The sequence below is a fragment of the Eurytemora carolleeae genome, unplaced genomic scaffold (genome assembly GCF_000591075.1).
Source record: "Eurytemora carolleeae unplaced genomic scaffold, Eaff_2.0 scaffold13, whole genome shotgun sequence".
NCBI classification, from domain to species: Eukaryota; Metazoa; Arthropoda; class Copepoda; order Calanoida; family Temoridae; genus Eurytemora; species Eurytemora carolleeae.
Window position 1 is genome coordinate 494,408 of NW_019402181.1, and position 20,745 is coordinate 515,152.

At 32.0% G+C, this 20,745-nt stretch overlaps 1 protein-coding gene across 2 annotated transcripts; it reads left to right on the plus strand.

Annotated features, from left to right (window-relative positions):
- Window positions 1–3,384: 3,384 nt before the first annotated feature.
- LOC111718175 (myocyte-specific enhancer factor 2) lies at window positions 3,385–19,393 on the plus strand. Of its 2 annotated transcripts, XM_023493697.1 has the most exons (10): window positions 3,385–3,630; window positions 3,721–3,801; window positions 5,415–5,513; window positions 5,872–5,985; window positions 6,656–6,742; window positions 7,370–7,474; window positions 11,554–11,688; window positions 16,589–16,633; window positions 18,732–18,854; window positions 18,957–19,393. In XM_023493697.1, exons 1-10 carry the CDS (start codon window positions 3,568–3,570, stop codon window positions 19,203–19,205), a joined length of 1,101 nt encoding a protein of 366 aa, XP_023349465.1. In that variant the 5' UTR covers window positions 3,385–3,567; the 3' UTR covers window positions 19,206–19,393. The 2 variants fall into 2 exon arrangements, with proteins under 2 accessions (XP_023349465.1, XP_023349466.1); XM_023493698.1 differs by lacking the exon at window positions 16,589–16,633.
- Window positions 19,394–20,745: the final 1,352 nt, after the last annotated feature.

The following is a 20,745-nucleotide window of genomic DNA, read 5'->3' on the forward strand; positions in this document are numbered from 1 at the left end:
GGGGGGGTTTACTCTTTTTCAGTCAATGAATGACCTTAGCTTTCTTTTCTTAATTCATTGCATCCTTGTTATTTTTTGTCTCCGTAATTCATTCATCCTTTGTCATTCTTTCACTCTAATTCTTCCATTAACCTTTATTATTTACTTAATTCATTTCTTTCATTTGTCTTTTTTATCTCCTCTACTCTATTTCTTCCATTAACCTTCATTATTTTCGCAAAACCATCTATTCCATTTTCTTTTCCATCTAATCAACTTCATTTCTTCCATTCATTTTCTTCATCTTATCAAATTCATTTCTTCGCCTCGAATCTATTTCTTCCATTTATCATCTTTATTATATTTTAAATTTTAATCCTCGGGTTCTGGTTTCTGCTCAATTTAATTTCATCCCTCATCTTCTGAATTCTATTTTCAGCTAATCAGCTGCATCTCCTCAATTCAATTTTATTTCTCATCTTCCTAAATCTATATTATATTTTTCTATCTTCTCAATTCAATTTTATTTCTCATATTCCTAAATCTATATTACTATTTTTCTTTTTCTTCTTAATTCAATTTTATTTCTCATCTTCCAAAATCTATAAAACTATTTTTCTTTTTCTTCTTAATCAAATTTTATTTCTTATCTTCCTAAATCTATATTATTATTCTTCTATATCTTCCTAAATCTATATTACTATTGTTTTTTATCTTCTTAAATCTATATTACTATTCTTCTATATCTTCTTAATTCAATTTTATTTCTAATCTTCCTAAATCTAAATTACTATTCTTCTATATCATCCTAAATCTATATAACTATTTTTCTTTTTCTTCTTAATTCAATTTTATTTCTCATCTTCCTAAATCTATATAACTATTTTTCTTTTTCTTCTTAATAAAATTTTATTTCTTATCTTCCTAAATCTATATTACTATTTTCTTTATAATCTCAATTCTTCGCTCTATCCTTCATACAATTTCATTTTGTTTATTATTTAAAGGAACTGTTGGCGTATTAAGAAGTGACCCTTTATCTAATGTGAAAACAGGCCCCATATAATCACGCTATCATGAAAACCCTTTTGTGAGAAACAGACAGGTAGATATCCTCGTTTTTTGTGTAAAAAAGATAAATTCCCTTTGAAACCACGGCAAAAATTATCGATTTAAAAGAAATTCTTAATAGTTTTTTGAACTGAGTTTTTTTTCGCAAATTTAAATGTTCCAATTTCTATAACTTTGAATCCTGAGAGTGTAAACCTGTGATATTTCAAACATAGCTTAATTGATCGAACAGAATTCATAGTTTGAAATATTTAAGATCTACGACATTAAGTTGTGAGGATATAGGGTTTAGAAAACCTGAGTTTGCTACAAAAACTCCATTCCTTTAGTTCCATTTAATATATTTTCTTCATTTTCTTTTTTGCATTTTTTCATATTGTCTTTTCTATTTTATTCTTTTTATCTTTTTAAAACATATCTGTGCTATTTTTTCTTTTTGGTTATTATTTTAATCTCTATCAATTTTATTCCATTTTGTCCATATTTTTTTAAGTTTTACCTCTTACTTTTTTTATGTCCTAAAGAGAGAAATTCATTTCTCTGGACTTCAAAAACTTTGTTTTTTTGTTCTTATATCTTTGAACCTGATGTCACAACCTATTATTTTTCAAGCAAAGCTGGGTTTCTTAACTAGTTGTAAATAACCTATTAAGATTTTAAATCATTAGGATGCAAAAATGTAGGAATCAGAAAAGTAGTGTTTGTTCAGTTCCTTTATTTAAAAATAGAATTCTCATTGAAAATATCCATGATTTTCGACTGAAAAATAAATAAACTTAAGTTCAATGTTTATAATACAGTAATGTTAAAGTATACGTGTATTGTATACCGCTGAAATCCATATATCCCATCTTCCCGTCGTCCAACCATACAAACCTCGCTTAGGCAGTCATTTTAACTCAAGCTAATCCCGGCCAATAGAAACACAGGGGGCGGAGCTTTGTAACCAGACCCCGCCTTTTTTCAATCGAGGATGCATTAACTTGATTTCTTTATAATTAATTTCTTTTTTTAAAGAAATAATCATTAAAGAATTAATTCAGAACATTTTTCAAAGTTTTTCAAAACGGTTTAATTGTTCTGGTCTATTTTCTTACAAGGCAGTTTCTGAATATTACTCCGCAAGGCACGTGCGCTGAAGATGAGTCACGCCGCGCGGTAACTTCAACGCGCGGAGGGATCGCGTCCGAACGAGTGTTCCCAACCCAGTCCTGGGTTAGTGCCTCGAATGAAATTTTGGTGATGTGTCCTAAATTTGGAGCTAAGGATTGTTGCCTCCATGTTTGGGTATAATGTTATATAATATGTTGGGTTTGCCCCAAAAGGATTGAAATGAATCAGGTTGAGTCCTGGCATAGTTTCCTGTCATTCTCCAGGATAAACTGCACAAAAACAAACAATTAGAATTTCAAGGGGTTTGCATGACAGTTGTGTAATTTTAATATTTGACTTAGGAAATTATGTAAATGTTTCAACTTGCTAATATTCACAAGAGTTTATTTGCACAATTATAAGTCAATAGGATCAAACAAGAATTAATTGAAAGATGAAGTTTATCCTTTTGAATTAATGTTCAATGTTTTGTATCACCATTTTTAAAAAACATATATTAGTGAAAACAAAAAATGTGTAACGTTTGCAATTTGAATTCTTCAACTTTTCTGAAAAATGATTTTTCCCTATTTACTACTTTACTTTTAAACTTCAAGGACTTGAAATAGAACAGTTTCAAACGTTTTCTCTCTGCAAGGGAAGTTCAAGTGAACCTACATGTAAAGTGGTAATGTCCGATTCACAACGGTAACATTAAAACCTTTTTCTGATCAATAATAAAGAAGATACTGTCGTTTTTCTAGTTTTCATTCTTATAATAGTTTTTGTAGAGAAATCACAATTGAAAATAATCATTTTTAAAGGAATTGAGTTTTTGCCACAAACTCTGATTTTCTAATCACTATATCTTTGGAACCAAATTTTGCATACCTTAGATATTTTAAAACTAAGAATTATGTTAGATCAAATCTGAGTTTGAAATATCAAAGGTTTACAACATCGAGTTCTAAAGATATTGTGGTTTAAATATTTGATTTTGTTCCAAAGACTCAATTCCTTTATAAACGTTTATATCTAATTCATACTTGATCAGACAAAGCTTTCGAGGGTACCGTTGTAAATCGGGCATTGCCATCTTTGCATGGAGGGTCACTTGAAATTACGTTGAAACTCATCTACGCTGGTGGTGATAGTACCTACTACCTAGCTATAATTTGAGCCTTCATATATTTTTGGTTCTTAATTAAAAAAACTGCAATTTTGCCTTCGCATAAATATTACTAATATTTCAAGCCATTTCAGAAGTGAAATTGTGATCTCAACAAATTACATTTCGGCATCTGATGAGAAGTGAAACGAATTGAATTGTTGTGAAGGAAAATTTCGAGGAAAAAATCAAATCCGCGAGAAAAGTCGAAATTAAAAAATCCGCAAACATAATTAGCTAATGTTTGGTTTGGCTCGATGGTTAGTGCGGAACTTGGAGACATGATGCAAACAGCTGGCTCACAGGACCCTTTATCTCAGGTCCCCCCAAAAAAAATTTAAAAAATTGATACTAAAAAGGGTTTTTAAACATCGTAAAGTGAGAATATATTTAAAGAATTATTCTTTAAGGAGTCTTATTTGCGAAGCATGGCTGCCTATCCGCATCCTGATTCCCTACCCTTACCCCCACACCATCACTCGCAAATGCAGGTAGAGTTTTAAAGTTGAACAGTATTTTTTTGACAATTTTTCTTAAATCGTAAAATTTAGGAATTCCATTAAAAAAAATAAAGTTTAGATTTTGTAATTACTGACTTAATTTCTAGCCTCTATAATGAGATTCGGAGGCAAAATACTTTTCCAAAAAAGGGCATAAATTTATATATATATAGGTTGGCTATTCACGTTTTAAATTATACATATATATTATAGCCTGAAGCAAGACTAGTCGGCAAAACTCTTAGCGCGAGTTAAAATTATAATTTTCGCACTTTCCAGGATTTTTCAGTCATCATTTAAAAGTTGAATAATAAAATATCATCAAAAGTACGATTAGGCCGCCTGAAGGCTTAGTAAGATACAGCCCTGAGGCGGATAAAGGCCTACTTGAGTTACTCTAATGGAAAACGTGAATATGCCTTAATCAAGCTATTATTTATCCACGCTGAAAGCTTTAAAACAAGCCTGGTGCCAAATTTTCCCACGGATCGGGGCATATTCGTTTATTTGGAACACGTTATTTTATGCATCTTGTATATTTTTCATGATCATACAGTGCTGATCAAAAACTTAATGCTTTTAATAGAGTTTTGCTCAATTAACTTTGATAACTATACAAAATTTTGCGGATTTTATTGCTAGGTTTCAAACATCTTTTAAAATCAAAATTTTTGGACGCATTAAAAAAAAAATTCGAATGATCAGAGCTGGGAACTTTTAAATGGTGGATCTCGAGATTAAATAATGCTTGTTCTCCTCTTGGTATTAATCTCCAGATTAATTAACCAATCGGGATTAAGGATATCTCGTTCTAAAGTTTTCAGCTCTGAATCCTTCATTTGGGTGTCCTGAGTTGTAACAAACAACATCAAAAATTTAGCCCTTTCAAATCCGCCGTTTTTACATTGATGGGATACAAACACCAGCCAAATTAAAAAAGGATTTTTTAAAAATAAAAAGACTAATCGGCGTTCTATGCAAAGGTAAATTAACAAATGACCATTGTAACAAGTTGTTGTCGGCATTTGTTAGATGTCAAAAATTTAAAACTTCCATAAGAAAATCTTGAAATAAATGCGAATATAAACTTTACCGAGATTCTTTAAATTACATTCTTCAAACTCAATCAAGCATAAAGATACAAAAAAAACAATATATTTTAATAATTGACTTACAAATTCTGAAGTTGATAAATAACTTTAGTAATAAATGCTTAATTTACAAACAGTGTTGCCCCCCAAAAAATCTTACTTTGAAGACGACCCGAAATTCTTAAAAATGGTAATAAATATTATGCAAAAGAATTTGGAGTATTAAAAGATCGCTAAAGTCCTAATATTTGAAATTTAAAATTTTCTTTGATATAGAATCTTTTTCTAAGTAAATCTATATTTCCTTTTACATTGATATGAAAAATATGCCCAACTTTATTTTATGATAAATAGTTTAAATCCACCGGCTCTATAAGTTGCAAAGATATAAGGTTTTTATAAATAGAGATAGAGGCGAGAAATAAATAATTTGTCTTATTCATAAACCCTCATTCAATTTAACTGAAAATAGAAAACACGAATAAAATAAAAATTGACAATGTATACTTGCAGGTGTATGATGACGAAGTAGATGAAAAGTCAGGTTCTAATATGAATATGGGACCTAGAACCTGGTATCAAGTTCCTCCTAGAGATCTCAGATATCCAGAGGTAACTTAGACCTAGACCTAGACCAAAACCTAGATCTAGACCTAGACCTAGACCAAAACCTAGATCTAGACCTAGACCTAGACCTAGACCTAGACCTAGACCAAAACCTAGACCTAGACCTAGACCTAGACCTAGACCTAGACCTAGCCCTAGACCAAAACCTAGACCTAGACCTAGACCTAGACCTAGACCAAAACCTAGACCTAGACCTAGACCTAGACCAGGTTTTAATTGTAAAAATTGGTAAACTTAGTATTTTACTTAATTATATTTGATTAAGCAGTGATGAATTAACATGATTAGCCAGAGTCCACAATAATATTAGTATCGCCAGTATATATTAAGTTTATTATATCAGGACCCCCACCTCCAGTATGGATTACCACCTATGGTTGGAAACATGAAGAGAAGTGTAGACGCTGGACAGATGGATATGATGGATGGACAAGATAGTTCAGACGAAGATAGTCAGGTTTGTTATAACTTATGCAGTGGTGGTCAGGTTTATTAGACTGTGATAGTCAGATTCATTATACAGTGGTAGTCATGTTCAAAAGACAGTAATCGTCCGGTGCATTAGACTGTGATAGTCAGGTTCATTATACAGTGATAGTTAGATACATTAGACATTAAACAGTGTATGTTTATACAAAGGTAATCAGGTATATTATATGGTTCAGACGTAGATAGTCAATTTCATTAAACAGTTTATACCAATACAGTCAAGTCCATTAGACAAAGCAGATGAAGACAGAGTTAGGTTCCTTCATTTCCCTGAAGATAGTTAGGTTCCTTACTATTAGATGAAGAAAGACAAGTTCTTCAGTTCATACAAAGATAGTCATGTTCATTCCAAAGTTCTGATGAATATTTAGTCAGAATTATCAGACAGTTCAAATGAAGATAGTTAGGTTTATTATACAGTTCAAATAAATAGAGTCAGGTTCATTAAACAGTTCAAATGAAGATAGTTAGGTTCATTAAACAGTTCAAATGAAGATAGTTAGGTTCATTAGAAAATTCAAATGAAGATTTCAGATTCATAATACAGATCAGGCAGAGAAGCTCTGATTACATTTCTCAAATATTTATAATTTAAAATTTTTTATTTAATTTAATCGTCATTTTGATATAAATTCTAGGATACTAAACCAATGATCCATCCACATGATGAATATCCTACAGGAGGTGCTGGACGGGGGAAACCAGCTCCTTCAACTCCTTTACAGGTATACATCTTCAACCAGGGGAAATAAAAACAATAGATACAATTTTCAATTTCTCCAATCTTTCCCCCCCCCCCCCCTCCAGAACACATTTACAACAAATGAATTGAGTTTATGCCACAAACTTAAATTTTCTAATCCCTGTATCTTTGCAACTTTGGCTAGATTATTTGATCTGAAATAATTCATAATTTGATATAATTTTCAAAGCTGTTTGACATGGGGTTACCAATATATAGGATTTAGAAAATCAGAGTTTGTGGCACAGACTCAATTCCTTTGTCATCTCCCAATGCATGAATCTAAATATTAAAAATATTAAATTAATTTCCAGATGACCCACTGTCTACCAATACTGATTTTAACATTCAAAATGAAATCACCTTATACATATTAGGAATCGAGAAAACCTCGGCTAATGTCTTGCTTTTTAGAACCATAAAGAAATTGACGATAAAAAAAACTTTATGCTGACAATATTTAGATTAAAAAAATATCTCCACGGTTATTTCTTAATTTATAAATTAAAAGAAATAAATGTCAATCGTTTAAGGCATCTGGAAAGAAAGGCCCACTTAACATTAGATTTACAATTTCTATGCAATGTACAACTAAACTAATGATTTTCAGGGAAAGAAGACAAAAGGCAGAGTTAAAATAAAAATGGAGTTTATCGATAATAAATTGAGAAGATACACAACATTTTCGAAACGAAAAACTGGAATTATGAAAAAGGTAATTTTTTTTGTGATCACGCTTTCTACCAAATAAGCAACCCAAGCATTCAGTTGCATTTAAAACTGTGTTTAGTGATGATTACTGTTTAATAATATCATTTTTGTCTGACCCCTTAAAAAACACTTTTTCTAAATACACCAAGGTTACTTTTAATTGAAGAAAAGCTTTCATTGAACTTATCAAGAAACTAACCTTTCCTAAGAAATTAGAATAAGATGTTGGGAAACCAAATTTTCATAATTTTGAATATTTCAAAGAAAGTTATAGTAATTTTGAAATTTTGTGTAATTCAATATTTCAACATATTTCCAAATTGGCTGTGAAAATAAAAAAATGGTCACTAAATTATTATAAATTTAAAAATGGTTATAAAAATATAATGAATAAAAGAATGGTCATAAAATTATAATAAATAAAAAAATGATTATAAAATGATTATGAATTTTATATTATAATTAATTATTAATTATGGCTATAAAATCACAATGAATAAATAAATGGTTATAAAATTATAATGAATATAAAAATAGTTATGAGATTTTAATGAATAAAAAACCGCCAACTAACAAACAAACAAGAACCCTGGCAAAGAACCTCCCTGCATACAAAACAAGTTTATAAAGAAGATGTATGCTATGTAGAACTAGAAATAAAATTTGAAACATTAATTTACAATTACAAGTCAGAAAAAGGTAAACACGGAAAATGTTTTCGTTTCCCATTTTTATTTGTAATTCATTTTTTTTCAATGGGATATTTGTTTTATCAAATATAATGGATCTATGGAGTGCATATCCAGCCCTGAATTGTTGAACCCCTTCCCTTCACCTTCACACTTTTTATTCGGATTCCAATTCGTGGAAAAACCCGACTCCATGAGAAAATCTTAAAAGCAAATCTCTAACAGGACATTTTAATTCTTCGTACAGGTTTATTTAGAACAAACAAATAGACGAAGGGACAGGTATCATAGATAAGTTTAGAACTGACAACCCTGTACAGAAAAGAACTTGTTTCAAATATTTTAAAACAGGATACAAAACAGTAATGGCCAAAAAAATAAAACAAAAATAAAAAAATAAAACCTAACCTAACCTAACATATTGCATATTCAAAATCTTTCTTTTAATATTTAATCATCACAACAGCAAAATTAATATAATGATATAACTGTAATTTATGATAGTAAATAATTGGTAAAAAAATATTAGAATATTTTCTGATTTTTCTTCTTGGGTTAAAAAAAAGGAAGATTATAAAAGAATGGCAGGTTTTTCTTTAAAAATTATTAAAAAACGTTAAAAGTATTGGGGGGGGGGGTTATTTACTGTGAAAACGGCCCCTGTTAAGAATATGCAGCAGCGGCCCCAGTGAACTATTGAACTAGTAAACCTTTAGTTTGTATTTAAATATATTTAACTAGAGAACAATGGATAGTTTTACCAGAGGGTTTATTACACTTTATTTATAACATATAACAACAGTTAAACTTCTTATCTCTACCCCCTCCTCAGACACCCCCATTCTTCTTTTTCCCAGGCTCCCTTTACCAGCTTCTGAACTTTTTATCTTTCATATTGCGATTTTTAAATATCCCTGCTGTCTCATCATTTTTATTTTTCTCCCACAAATAAACCATTAACCCTGTCTTGCCATTTATGTGCTCCATTCATGCACAAAGAAAAATGTTTAAATCTTATCGTTATTATGCTGAACCAGGGGAGCACATTTGTAAACAGCCTGAGCTATCTTGTAGCTCCCAGGCCACAGTATATTTAATATTGATTGTTGTTATTTTTAATTAGCATTTTTACGTATGTACACTGTAAAATTTGTGGCCTAATAAATGATTTGATTTGATTTGATTCTTTTACACCTCCTTAATTCTTAAAAAATTTAAATTTCAACTTACCCTCTGGCCTCTTTTTATAGAACTTCATGTCCGATTTGCCCAATGGTACCCATAAAACCTTTGTCTAATTGAGGAGGAATGAGACATTTTTTTCTTTTTCTTAGAAAAAAGAAGGTCTCTTCTCTTTAAAAGCCAACACATTTCCAAATTGTTATTCAGATGGAGGTTTAAAGGGTAGTATGCCGCTCTTGAAGTGAACTGTACAGTCTCTTTAAACTAGAGAAGAACGCCCCCTTATTACTGACTAGTTCATTAAAGCTGATTATATTTGCAGATATTTCTCTAGGTTCTCATTAAACCAGTGTGAATTACGGAATATAGGGCGGACCCCACCCTAGTCTCACTCAGGGGCTTAAATTTACAAAACCAGGGGGGGAGGCAGGCTTTAATATTGGGTGGAGCAAACCCTAACCATACTCAGGGGCTTCAAACCTTTACAAACCAGGTTTTGAGGGGGGGGGGGTGGTGGGGTTTAATGAGTTGTACTTATGGAAATATCTTAGTATTTTACAGGTTAGTTATGAAAGGTTAGTATTGTTTCTACAGCCTTCAAACACCCCTTAATATTGTTTATTAAAGGATCCAGAATACATAAAATACAAAATACATAAAAACAATAGATTCCTAAAATGGGGTTGCTTACTATGGTCTATATTGGTATATAATAAACAATATAAGTCCAACTTTTCATATTTTTATACCAGGTGTGGGCGAAGTACAGTATAATAAATATAAAGAGTTTAATATATCCCATTTGTTTATATGGGATATATATATATATATATCTATATACAAAAATACTTAACTTTATTGCCATATTTGTTTAACAATTTATAGAACAAAAACTTAAGAATAAAAAAACGTTAATCAAGTGAAATTAAAATCTAGGAAGCGATATAAACAGTTAGAAAGTGTATGAGCAATGTGTATAAAACTGTAGTTTAAATTCCTAGTAGACCTCTGTGTATACTAGTAACAGTCAATAAATTCAGAACCCATTGATTTATTTAGTTTAATCAACATACTTATACACTTACACTTACACTTACACTTACACTTACACTTAAACTTATACTTACATTTACACTTACACTTAAACTTACACTTACACTTACACTTACACTTACACTTACACTTACACTTACACTTACACTTACACTTACACTTAAACTTACACTTAAACTTACACTTACACTTACATTTACACTTAAACTTACACTGTGCAATGTTGGGCAATTTTTCGGAAATTTGTTGTGAGATAGTAGGATAAGAGGTTGTGGTTTAAGCAGTGTAAGCAGTATAAGTTGGGTAAGTAGGATAAGAGGTTTTGTTGTGGTGTAAGCAACTATAAGTAGGATAAGTAGGATAAGAGGTTGCGGTGTAAGCAGTGTAAGCAGTATAAGTAGGATAAGAGGTTGCGGTGTAAGCAATGTAAGCAGTATAAGTAGGATAATAGGTTGTGTTGTGGTGTACGTGTAAGCAACTATAGCAGGATAAGTAGAATTAGAGGTTGTGGTATAAGCAACTATAAGCAGTATAAGTAAAATAAGATGTTGTGGTGTAAATAACTATAAGCAGGATAAGTAGAATAATAGGTTGTGGTGTAAGCAACTTTAAGCAGTATAAGTAGAATAAGAGGTTGTGGTGTAAGCAACTATAAGCAGTTTAAGTAGAATAAGAGGTTGTGGTATAAGCAACTATAAGCAGCATAAGTAGAATAAGAGGTTGTGGTGAAAGCAGTTATAAGCAGCATGAGCAGTACAAGAGGTTGTGTTGTAAGCAACTATAAGCAGTACAAGAGGTTGTGGTGTATAAGCAGTTATAAGTAGAATAAGAGGTTGTGGTGTAAGCAACTATAAGCAGGATACGTAAGATAAGAGGTTGTAATATAAGCAACTATAAGCAGTATATACGTAAGATAAGAAGGTAGAACATAAAAATTCTTCTCGCCCTGGCATCCCCCACTGTTTGTATAATCAATTTTATTACAATTTAACTATACACACAAGACCACGTGCTCACTGCTCATATGCNCCTTTCTACCTACTTACTTACCTACCTACCTACCTTTCTACCTACTTACTTACCTACCTACCTTTCTACCTACTTACTTACCTACCTACCTACCTTTTTACCTACTTACTTACCTACCTACCTATTCTAGGCGTATGAGCTTTCTACGTTGACCGGAACCCAAGTGATGCTACTGGTAGCTAGTGAGACGGGTCATGTGTATACCTTTGCAACAAGAAAACTTCAGCCAATGATAACTTCAGATACTGGCAAAGCCCTGATACAGGTAATTATTACCAATGAAAGTAAACATTCGGAAAGGTGAGTTATTGCCAATGAGAGTAAAAATAAGGAAAGGTGAGTTATTGCCAATGAGAGTAAAAATAAGGAAAGGTGCGTTATTACCAATTTGAGTAAAAGTAAGGAGAGTTCAGTAGGATTATCAACATTTTACTTTGATTTAATGGGCCAGCTCATGAAACTAGTTCATTGTAACAAGGATCGATACACTTTGATAGTTTACGATAAAATTAGTGTATTAGGCTGCCTTTGAAATATAACTGAAAACTAGTGTTTAGGCTGCCCATGTAATATAACTGAAAACAAGTGTTTAGCCTGCCCATGTAATATAAATGAAAACTAGTGCTTAGGCTGCCCATGTAATATAACTGAAAACTAGTGTTTAGGCTGCCCATGTAATATAACTGAAAACTAGTGTTTAGGCTGCCCATGTAATATAACTGAAAACTAGTGTTTAGGCTGCCCATGTAATATAACTGAAAACTAGTGTTTAGGCTGCCCATGTAATATAACTGAAAACTGGTGTTTAATCAGCACAAGTAATATAACTGAAAACTAGGGTTTAGGCTGCCCTTGTAATATAACTGAAAACTAATGTTTAGGCTGCCCATGTAGCATAACTGAAAACTAATGTTTAGGCTGCCCATGTAATATAACTGAAAAGTAGGGTTTAGGCTGCCCTTGTAATATAACTGAAACTAGTGTTTAATCAGCATATGTAATATAACTGAAAACTAGTTTTTTGGCTGCTCATGTAATATAACTGAAAACTAGTGTTTAGGTTGTCCATGTAATATAACTGAAAACTAGTGTTTACGATACCCTTGTAATATAACTGAAAACTAGTGTTTAGGCTACCCATGTAATATAACTAAAAACTAATGTTTAGGCTGCCCATGAAATATAACTGAAAACTAATGTTTAGGCTGCCTATGTAATTTAACTGAAAACTAGTTTTTAGGGTGCCCATTAAATATAACTGAAAACTAGTGTTTAGGCTTCCCATGTAACATAACTGAAAACTAATGTTTAGGCTGCCCATGTAATATAACTGAAAACTAGGGTTTAGGCTGCCCTTGTAATATAACTGAAAACTAGTGTTTAATCAGCACATGTAATATAACTGAAAACTAATGTTTAGGCTGCCCATGTAATATAACTGAAAACTAGGGTTTAGGCTGCCCTTGTAATATAACTGAAAACTAGTGTTTAATCAGCACATGTAATATAACTGAAAACTAGTGTTTAGGCTGCCCATGTAATATAACTGAAAACTAGTGTTTAATCAGCACATGTAATATTACTGAAAAACCAAAAACCGATATTTTCGACTCTTTAGCTCTATTAAACTTTTAACTTTTACTGAATTAAAACTACAGCTTGGAACAAGAAAACAGTGGAATAGTAGAAGACGACAGTTAGATTCATATTATTGTTTTAAAGACTTTACTGGTCTAACAAATAGCACACCAGGAGAGGAGGTACATATTTGTCAAAATGTCATCAGCGTTTTTTTAAGTTTAACCTTCTTAAACACTTCTCTTTTGAAAGCTATACTTTTTAAGTGGTCTTCAGATTGGTTATAATTGATTTTCCATATTTGCCTTGTTAAATGATACTTCATTAATTACCGGGTTGCGGGACCTTTCTAATCATAATTTGATTAATTATGGATATTAACACGATTTAAAAAGAGGGGGGGGGAGATAGTTATTAACTCTAGTACGTTTGGGGAAGGGGAGGAGGGGGGGGGGGTCGATCTCCAATTTATTGGTTTTGTAAATCAGATAGCTTTATTTAACTCAGTCCTCCAATTTAATCCATAAAAGTAGTTTCGTCGGACTTAATCGTTTTGTTCTAGTTCTTTAACCTGCAGATATTCATGTTCCCACCTTGTTCAGATAAATCGGAATGGGGGGGGGGGGGGGGGAGGAGGGTCATTTCAGCCATTGTTTCATGCCCCGTTAAATTTGTCTAAACTTAAAAGCACGGTCGATAAAATTGGTTTTGATCCTTCACTTTTAAAGAAAATGATGAGCTTATGAAGACTACTTTTGAATTTGATGCAGAACTATGTTCCATTGTAGTAATGTCGACTGCGTTTTAATTATTAAATTAATACTTATTATTCAATGTTTATACACGAGAAGAGACTGTGTTTTTGTAAAGTGCTGTATGCGCTTTTTAACGCTTAAACTGCACCAAATTATTCTTTAACAACCTAAGCGAAATTATAGTAAAACTTATTGAATAGTTTTCGAAGGATTTGAGTTCTTATTCAAAATTAATTTGTATTAATTTGTCTTAACTAAAAATTCAGCCACTGTTAATGCTGCGTTAAGGTCACTTACAAATTGATTGTTTTTAAATAATGTGTTTTCAAAAGAGCAAGTGTGAGTAGGGATGTTAACGTTTTCATTTTTCAGAAAAACGATCGTTTCGTTATGAAAACGACGACGAAAAATCGAAAACGATCGTTTTTTTAAAAAGTTCCTTTTTTTAAAAATGGTCGTTTTTAAAACGATCGTTTTTCAAAACTATCGTTTTCATAAAATTCGTCATTTCGTTAACAATCGTTAACGACGACCCTTCGTTAACGATCGTTAACGACGGACCTTCGTTAACGATCGTTAACGACAACCCTTCGTTAACGATCGTTAACATAATTGTCAATAAAATATTTTTTCATAAACAATCGAATAAAAAACGGTCGCAAATCGTTTTAATAAAAACGATCGTTTTCAAAAACGATCGCTATTCGTTTTCTAAAAGTTCAAAACGCGTGGGTCGTTTTTAAAAACGAACGTTTTTTTCCGAAAACGAAACAATCGTTTCTGAAAACGAAACAAAAAACGATCGTTTTCAAAAACAATTAACAACCCTAAGTGTGAGTTACGAGGTATTTGAAGGATAACAGGGGTTATGTAATTATGCAGTTTTGTACTTCAATTTTTTCTTTTTATGACAAATGATATCTGTTTTTTTATCATTAAAAAAGGGGACCTATTCAGTCCTGTATATACCGGGTTAAAAGAGTTTAAATCTTAAACAATGAAAGGAATTTAAAATTTACAAAATTCATTATTCAAACAGTTTTTATCAATTTTCACCCTACTTTCTCAAAACGTTAATTTATTTTAGATATCCATTCAATTATTTTGGCCAGTTGCGTTTTATAAAATCTATTTAAAATTCAGTGATGGTGATGGACCAAACTTCTGTAGTGTAAAAAAGTAGATGTTAGTTCCACATTTATTGAAAATATATTTCGGTCTGGGTTGACCCTCGTCAGTTCTTGAGATTGTTTCTGTAACAAAAATCTATGTTTTCCCACATTTTTTAACAATCTAAAAAAATAACAAGATAAAAAATCAAAAAAAGGACGCACAGCTCTTTTATGTCTGACTATCTTGCTTTGTAAAGGTTTATTCTTTTTAAACGTATTCCGAAATATTCCGTAATTTTCATCAGTATAATCACATGGTATAGACTATAGACCAATTTCCTAACCTTCACTATCTATTTAAATTCAAACTTGTAAATTAAAGAGTTTAACAGGGTGTATATTCGAAAATAAACAGCGCCCAACAGTGTGGATTTATTCTTAAAATTATAATGTCCAACAGAATATTTTTTGTAAACATTAAACAAGCAAACAGGGTGTAATTTCTTGAATTTAAACAACCGGAGAAGGGTTAACAGGGTGTATAATGTGCAAATTAAACATCAAAACAGGGTGTACATTTTGAAATTAAATAACTCTACAGGGTATATATTTTTGCCCCGCCCCCCTCAAAAAAGAGTGACGTAATGATAAATTTTTTTATTATGGGTTGAATTAATCATATAAATTAAATAAATATTTTTCTGCCATTTAGCTGAAAAAGTACGGGGTAGAGGGGGTGTTACTGTAAGTTAATTCCTATTTGAATTGAATGAGCAGATATTAATTTATTTAAATGCAATTCTGTAAATACTCGAGAAGATATTTAATTCTTCAAGGTTTATATCAGACCTTGGTAGAGGATATGCACATCTGGATGCATTTTCCTGTTGTAATTATTTATTCAATTATTATTAGAATTAGTCATAAAGGAATTGAGTCCTTGCCACAAATTTTGATTTTCTAATCCCTATATCTTTTGAACCCTATGTCGTAAACTTTTTTGTAAATTAGCAAAACATTTTATTATTTCTTTTGACATTTTAAATATGAAAAACACAAAATTCTAAAGAGTCCATTTTTAAACCAGTAAAGATACCTTTAATTAAATGGTCACACTAATATCTTATTTTGATAGTAAACATTAAACTTGTACCAAAAAAACAACCAAAAACTAAATATCTCTAAATATGTTGAGATCTCTGATGCTACATTCTTACATATATTTACGTGTAGATAAAAATACTAAGGGTTCTCCTTTTAAAGGGCGTATCCTTAGTTAGCATCTCTTTATACTCAACCTTTTAATTATCCTAACCAGCGGTACCTTTCTCAAATATAGATAGAAACCTTACTAGACATAAGAATAGGGTGTCCAATATTTAATAGAAAGAAACCTATACCACACAGTTGTACAGGGTGTCAAATACATTATAGACAGAAACCTATACCAGACAATTGTACAGGGTGTCCAACACAAAATTGATAGAAAACTAAACCAGACATTATATACAGGGCGTCTAATACATAATAGATGCCAGACTTTAGTACAGGGTGTCAAATATATATTTACCTTCCTCATATTATAGATAAAAGCATCTGAAGTTTGTATAGCTTGGCTCTTATATATTAAAAGATACAGTTTTTCTGGAATATTTCTTTGCATGTACTTTACAATATGTACAATGTACATAGTATTTGTGTAATTATGTACTGTTACTAGGTGTGTGTCCAGGACAATGAATATGACATGCATACACGAGTACAGGTACATAATTACACAATTACAGGTACATAATTACACGAGTACAGGTACATAATTACACAATTACAGTTACATAATTACACGAGTACAGGTACATAATTACACAATTACAGTTACATAATTACACGAGTACAGGTACATAATTACACAATTACAATTACATAATTACACGAGTACTGGTACATAATTACACAAGATCAGGTACATAATTATACAAGTAGGTAGGGATGTTAACGTTTTTTTATTTTTTGAAAAACGAAAAAAATCAAAAACTAAACGATCGTTTTTATAAAGCTCGTCGTTTCATTAACGATCCGTTAACGGCGATTAACGAACGTTAATGAAGAGAGGAGGAGAGAGGAAACCAATCTGAAGGGCATCGGTACTATCCTTAAGTAGTGTTAAAGAAAATATCAAGAAATTTTAGTTTTTAACTTCATGTAAGACAACATTCAATAAAGTTGCATGTAATTTTTCCCAAAAAGTTCGTTTTTTTTAAAATGACAGTTTTCATATAAAGTTTATCCATTCGTTAAAGAATGTTAACGAAAACCCTTCGTTAACATATTTATCAATGACAATTTGTTTTCTTCAAAAACTATCGTACAGGTACATAATAACATAAGTTCAGGTACATATTTACACGAGTACAGAAACATAATGACACAAGTACAGGTACATAATTACACGAGTACAGGTAAATAATTGCACAATTACAGGCATGCAATTACACGAGTACAGGTACTTAATAACACGAGTACGGGTACTTAATAACACGATCACAGGTACATAATTACACGATCACAGGTACATAATAACATTAGTACAGGTACATAATTACACAAGTACAAATACGAAACTACACGAATACACGTTAATAATTATGCAAGTAAAAGTAGTACAAGTTAAGGACAAATACATATTATACAAGTAAAGTTACATTACATTATTAAACAAAAGAATGACCATAATTACAAAAATTACAAGAACGGATACAAACTTATACAAAAATTACAAATTGCAGTGGTACAGATAAAAAAGCTTAAATAAACGTACAAAATAGGTCGTGATAAAGTACACAGTAACTCTTGTTCACTGTCCAGGTACTAGCCTGAATTAATTACATAATAAGTTACATAAACGTACATAATAGGTAATGTAAAAGAACATAGTTAATGATACCTAGGTATCTATTGATACATATGTAAGAAGGATGCGGAAATGTTAATATATTCTGTTGGGTAGTGAACAGTTGTCAGATTAATTCAGCTTTACAAGAACATCAATAGAAGAAAACATAATAGTATACAGTTCACTGAACATATACTTTATAATACATACAAAATACAAGTACAAAAACATGACAGTTTTAACAACAGATGTGCTACATGTACAGTACACAATGTAAAGTTTAAGAAATTGGGAAGAACCCTAATTGTATTATCTTATATTCCTGGTTAATGTCTAGTCATGTTTAATATATCTTGTAGTCATGTTCATCGTCTAATAATCTATACAAGGGGTCCCTAGAACAAATACTACGTGCCTAGTCATGCTCGCTGGTTAGCTCGGCTGATTAGGATTCAACCATGGTGGTCGCCACAGAGGATTCAATATTTCTAGAAATAAAATTTAAAGGGGGTAATTGTTAAGATAAAAAAGAGTGACGTAATGATAAATTTTTTTATTATGGGTTGAATTAATCATATAAATTAAATAAATATTTTTCTGCCATTTAGCTGAAAAAGTACTGTATACGTTTACTGTAAGGTCAATGGCAAAGATATAGTTCACCTAACCGTACTTAGTTCAACAACGTCTAACCGTACTTAGTTCAACAACGTCTAACCGTACTTAGTTCAACAACGTCTATCCCGTACTTAGTTCAACAACGCCTAACCGTACTTAGTTCAACAACGTCTAACCGTACTTAGTTCAACAACGTCTAACCGTACTTAGTTCAACAACGTCTAACCGTACTTAGTTCAACAACGTCTAACCGTACTTAGTTAATTATTAGTTCCGACCTTTGATTGTATTTGTAATGTCTTTAATAATGATCGTAATATTAAAAATGTGTTTTAAAAATAATTTTGTTTAGACATGCTTGAACTCCCCTGACCCGCCACCAATACCTGCCAGCTCGGCTGACCAGCGCATGTCAGCTACGGGATACGAGGAAACTGAACTTACTTACAATGTTAATGAAGACGAACAACAGAAGGTAGGAATAAAGAATCAGTGTGTTTTTCTATTTTTTTCTATTTTTAAGTTTTCTTCGTTTACAAAAGTTTCTCATTGTTTTCTTATTGTGTATTTGTTTTAGGTTCGTCAGATGATGTATTCCTCTCATTATTCTCATCCTCAACATTCTCATAATCTATTCTCTCCCTCACCCTCCCAGTATCCAGTATCCCACTCATACATCACCCCTCACCCAGCACCCTCCCCCTCACCCTCCCACCACCATCCATACGGAGTATCCCTCTCCCCAACCCTCTCCCACTCTCCTACTCATCATATCTCATCCCCCGGCCCTCCTTTTCATCATTCTCAACATCATTCTGTTAGATGAATTCATCCTGAAATATTTTAGATGATTCAACACCTCCATTTATTCCGTCTGAACCTCTTCTAAAATCCACCAACTTAAATCTAAAAAATCCACCAACTTGAATCTGAAAAATTCACCAACTGAGTCCCTCTCTCAGCTTCATTCAGAGGAATGATTTGATCATTCTAGTTTCGTGTTCAATGGTCATTGAACAACTTTCTTACCAGGCACAAGAAATAATCTTGGTTACCGAACATTACTGTAGCTGTGAACCTAACACTAAAACTTGCCCATTAGACAGATTAGACAGATAAGACAGATTTCATCTGTCTGTCAGTGAATTGATTCTTCAGAACCTGTTTGTCTATAGAAGCTTTTATTTCAAGACACAGTGCATTGCTAGATGCTTTGCTATTCTAGAACCTGTATATTACTATTTGTATACCGTACATGTCTAGAAACCAAGTGTACACACCCTTGTAGATATCGCACGTCTAGCTCTAGAGTGTCACTACCGTGCATGTCTAGAGAGGGTCTCTACCGTGCATGTCTAGATAAATTTACACATAAAGGTTGAAAGTGTAGATGAATCTATGATAAGGCTAGTTGAGGACTCGTGTCTCAGTCCCCACAAGATTGAGTGGAACAGTGGGATGGGGATACGGAAAAAATATTCCCCCCCCCCCCTCCTCCCTCCACCCCTCCTCCCTCCTTTCATGATTTGAATATTTAGTTTTAAAATATTATATAAGTACCACACTTTAAAACAGTTCAACCCCCCCCCCTCTACATCACATAGTTATGTCAATTCTCGTAAATCCTGGCTGTTGAATATATTGAAGCTTTAAACCTTCTTTATAAACCATACTTCAGACAGGCTTATTTAAATAGTAAGATATCCCCCTTCTATCTTACCCCCAGCAATCCACATACCCCTTCCCATGTATTATTCCCACTGTTATATCAGTATACAGTGGTCCTCAAAAAAAGTCGGAACTGAAGGCTAATATTAATCTGAAATTAGATGTGTCATCATGAATATCTCTTTCGATATATTACACATTTTTTGGGGACAATTGTATCCGTGATAATTCCACTAATGTATTATTAGGTGTTCCTTTCTTTGTAGATTTATTTATGTATTCCTATTGGGCCCAGTGTATATCCCGTCCTTTAAATACCACTTACTAAATCTGGCAGCCCATTAATAAAACAGTCCACGGCGCCATTTTTACACTTTTTACTCATCTACAGTTCGGAACTATGCGAAATTACACAGTGCTCCGGTTATTTTTAGAATTTTTAACTTTTTCATATAATTAGAGACTTGAGATGCCTAATTTGAAGCCTACTGAAACATGGTTCGCTTAACCTCAAGTTTTAGTAAATTTACCTTTTTTGAAAGATCACAAGAAGAGGGGGGGGAGGGAGGTAAACAGTCAATATAGTTTCAACAATTTTTTATGTTAATGTTTTTTCTATTGTTGTCATAGCTGAATTTGAATGTGCTACTTATGTAAACAATTTATAGATTTTTTTTATAAAAACTGTGAATTCTTGA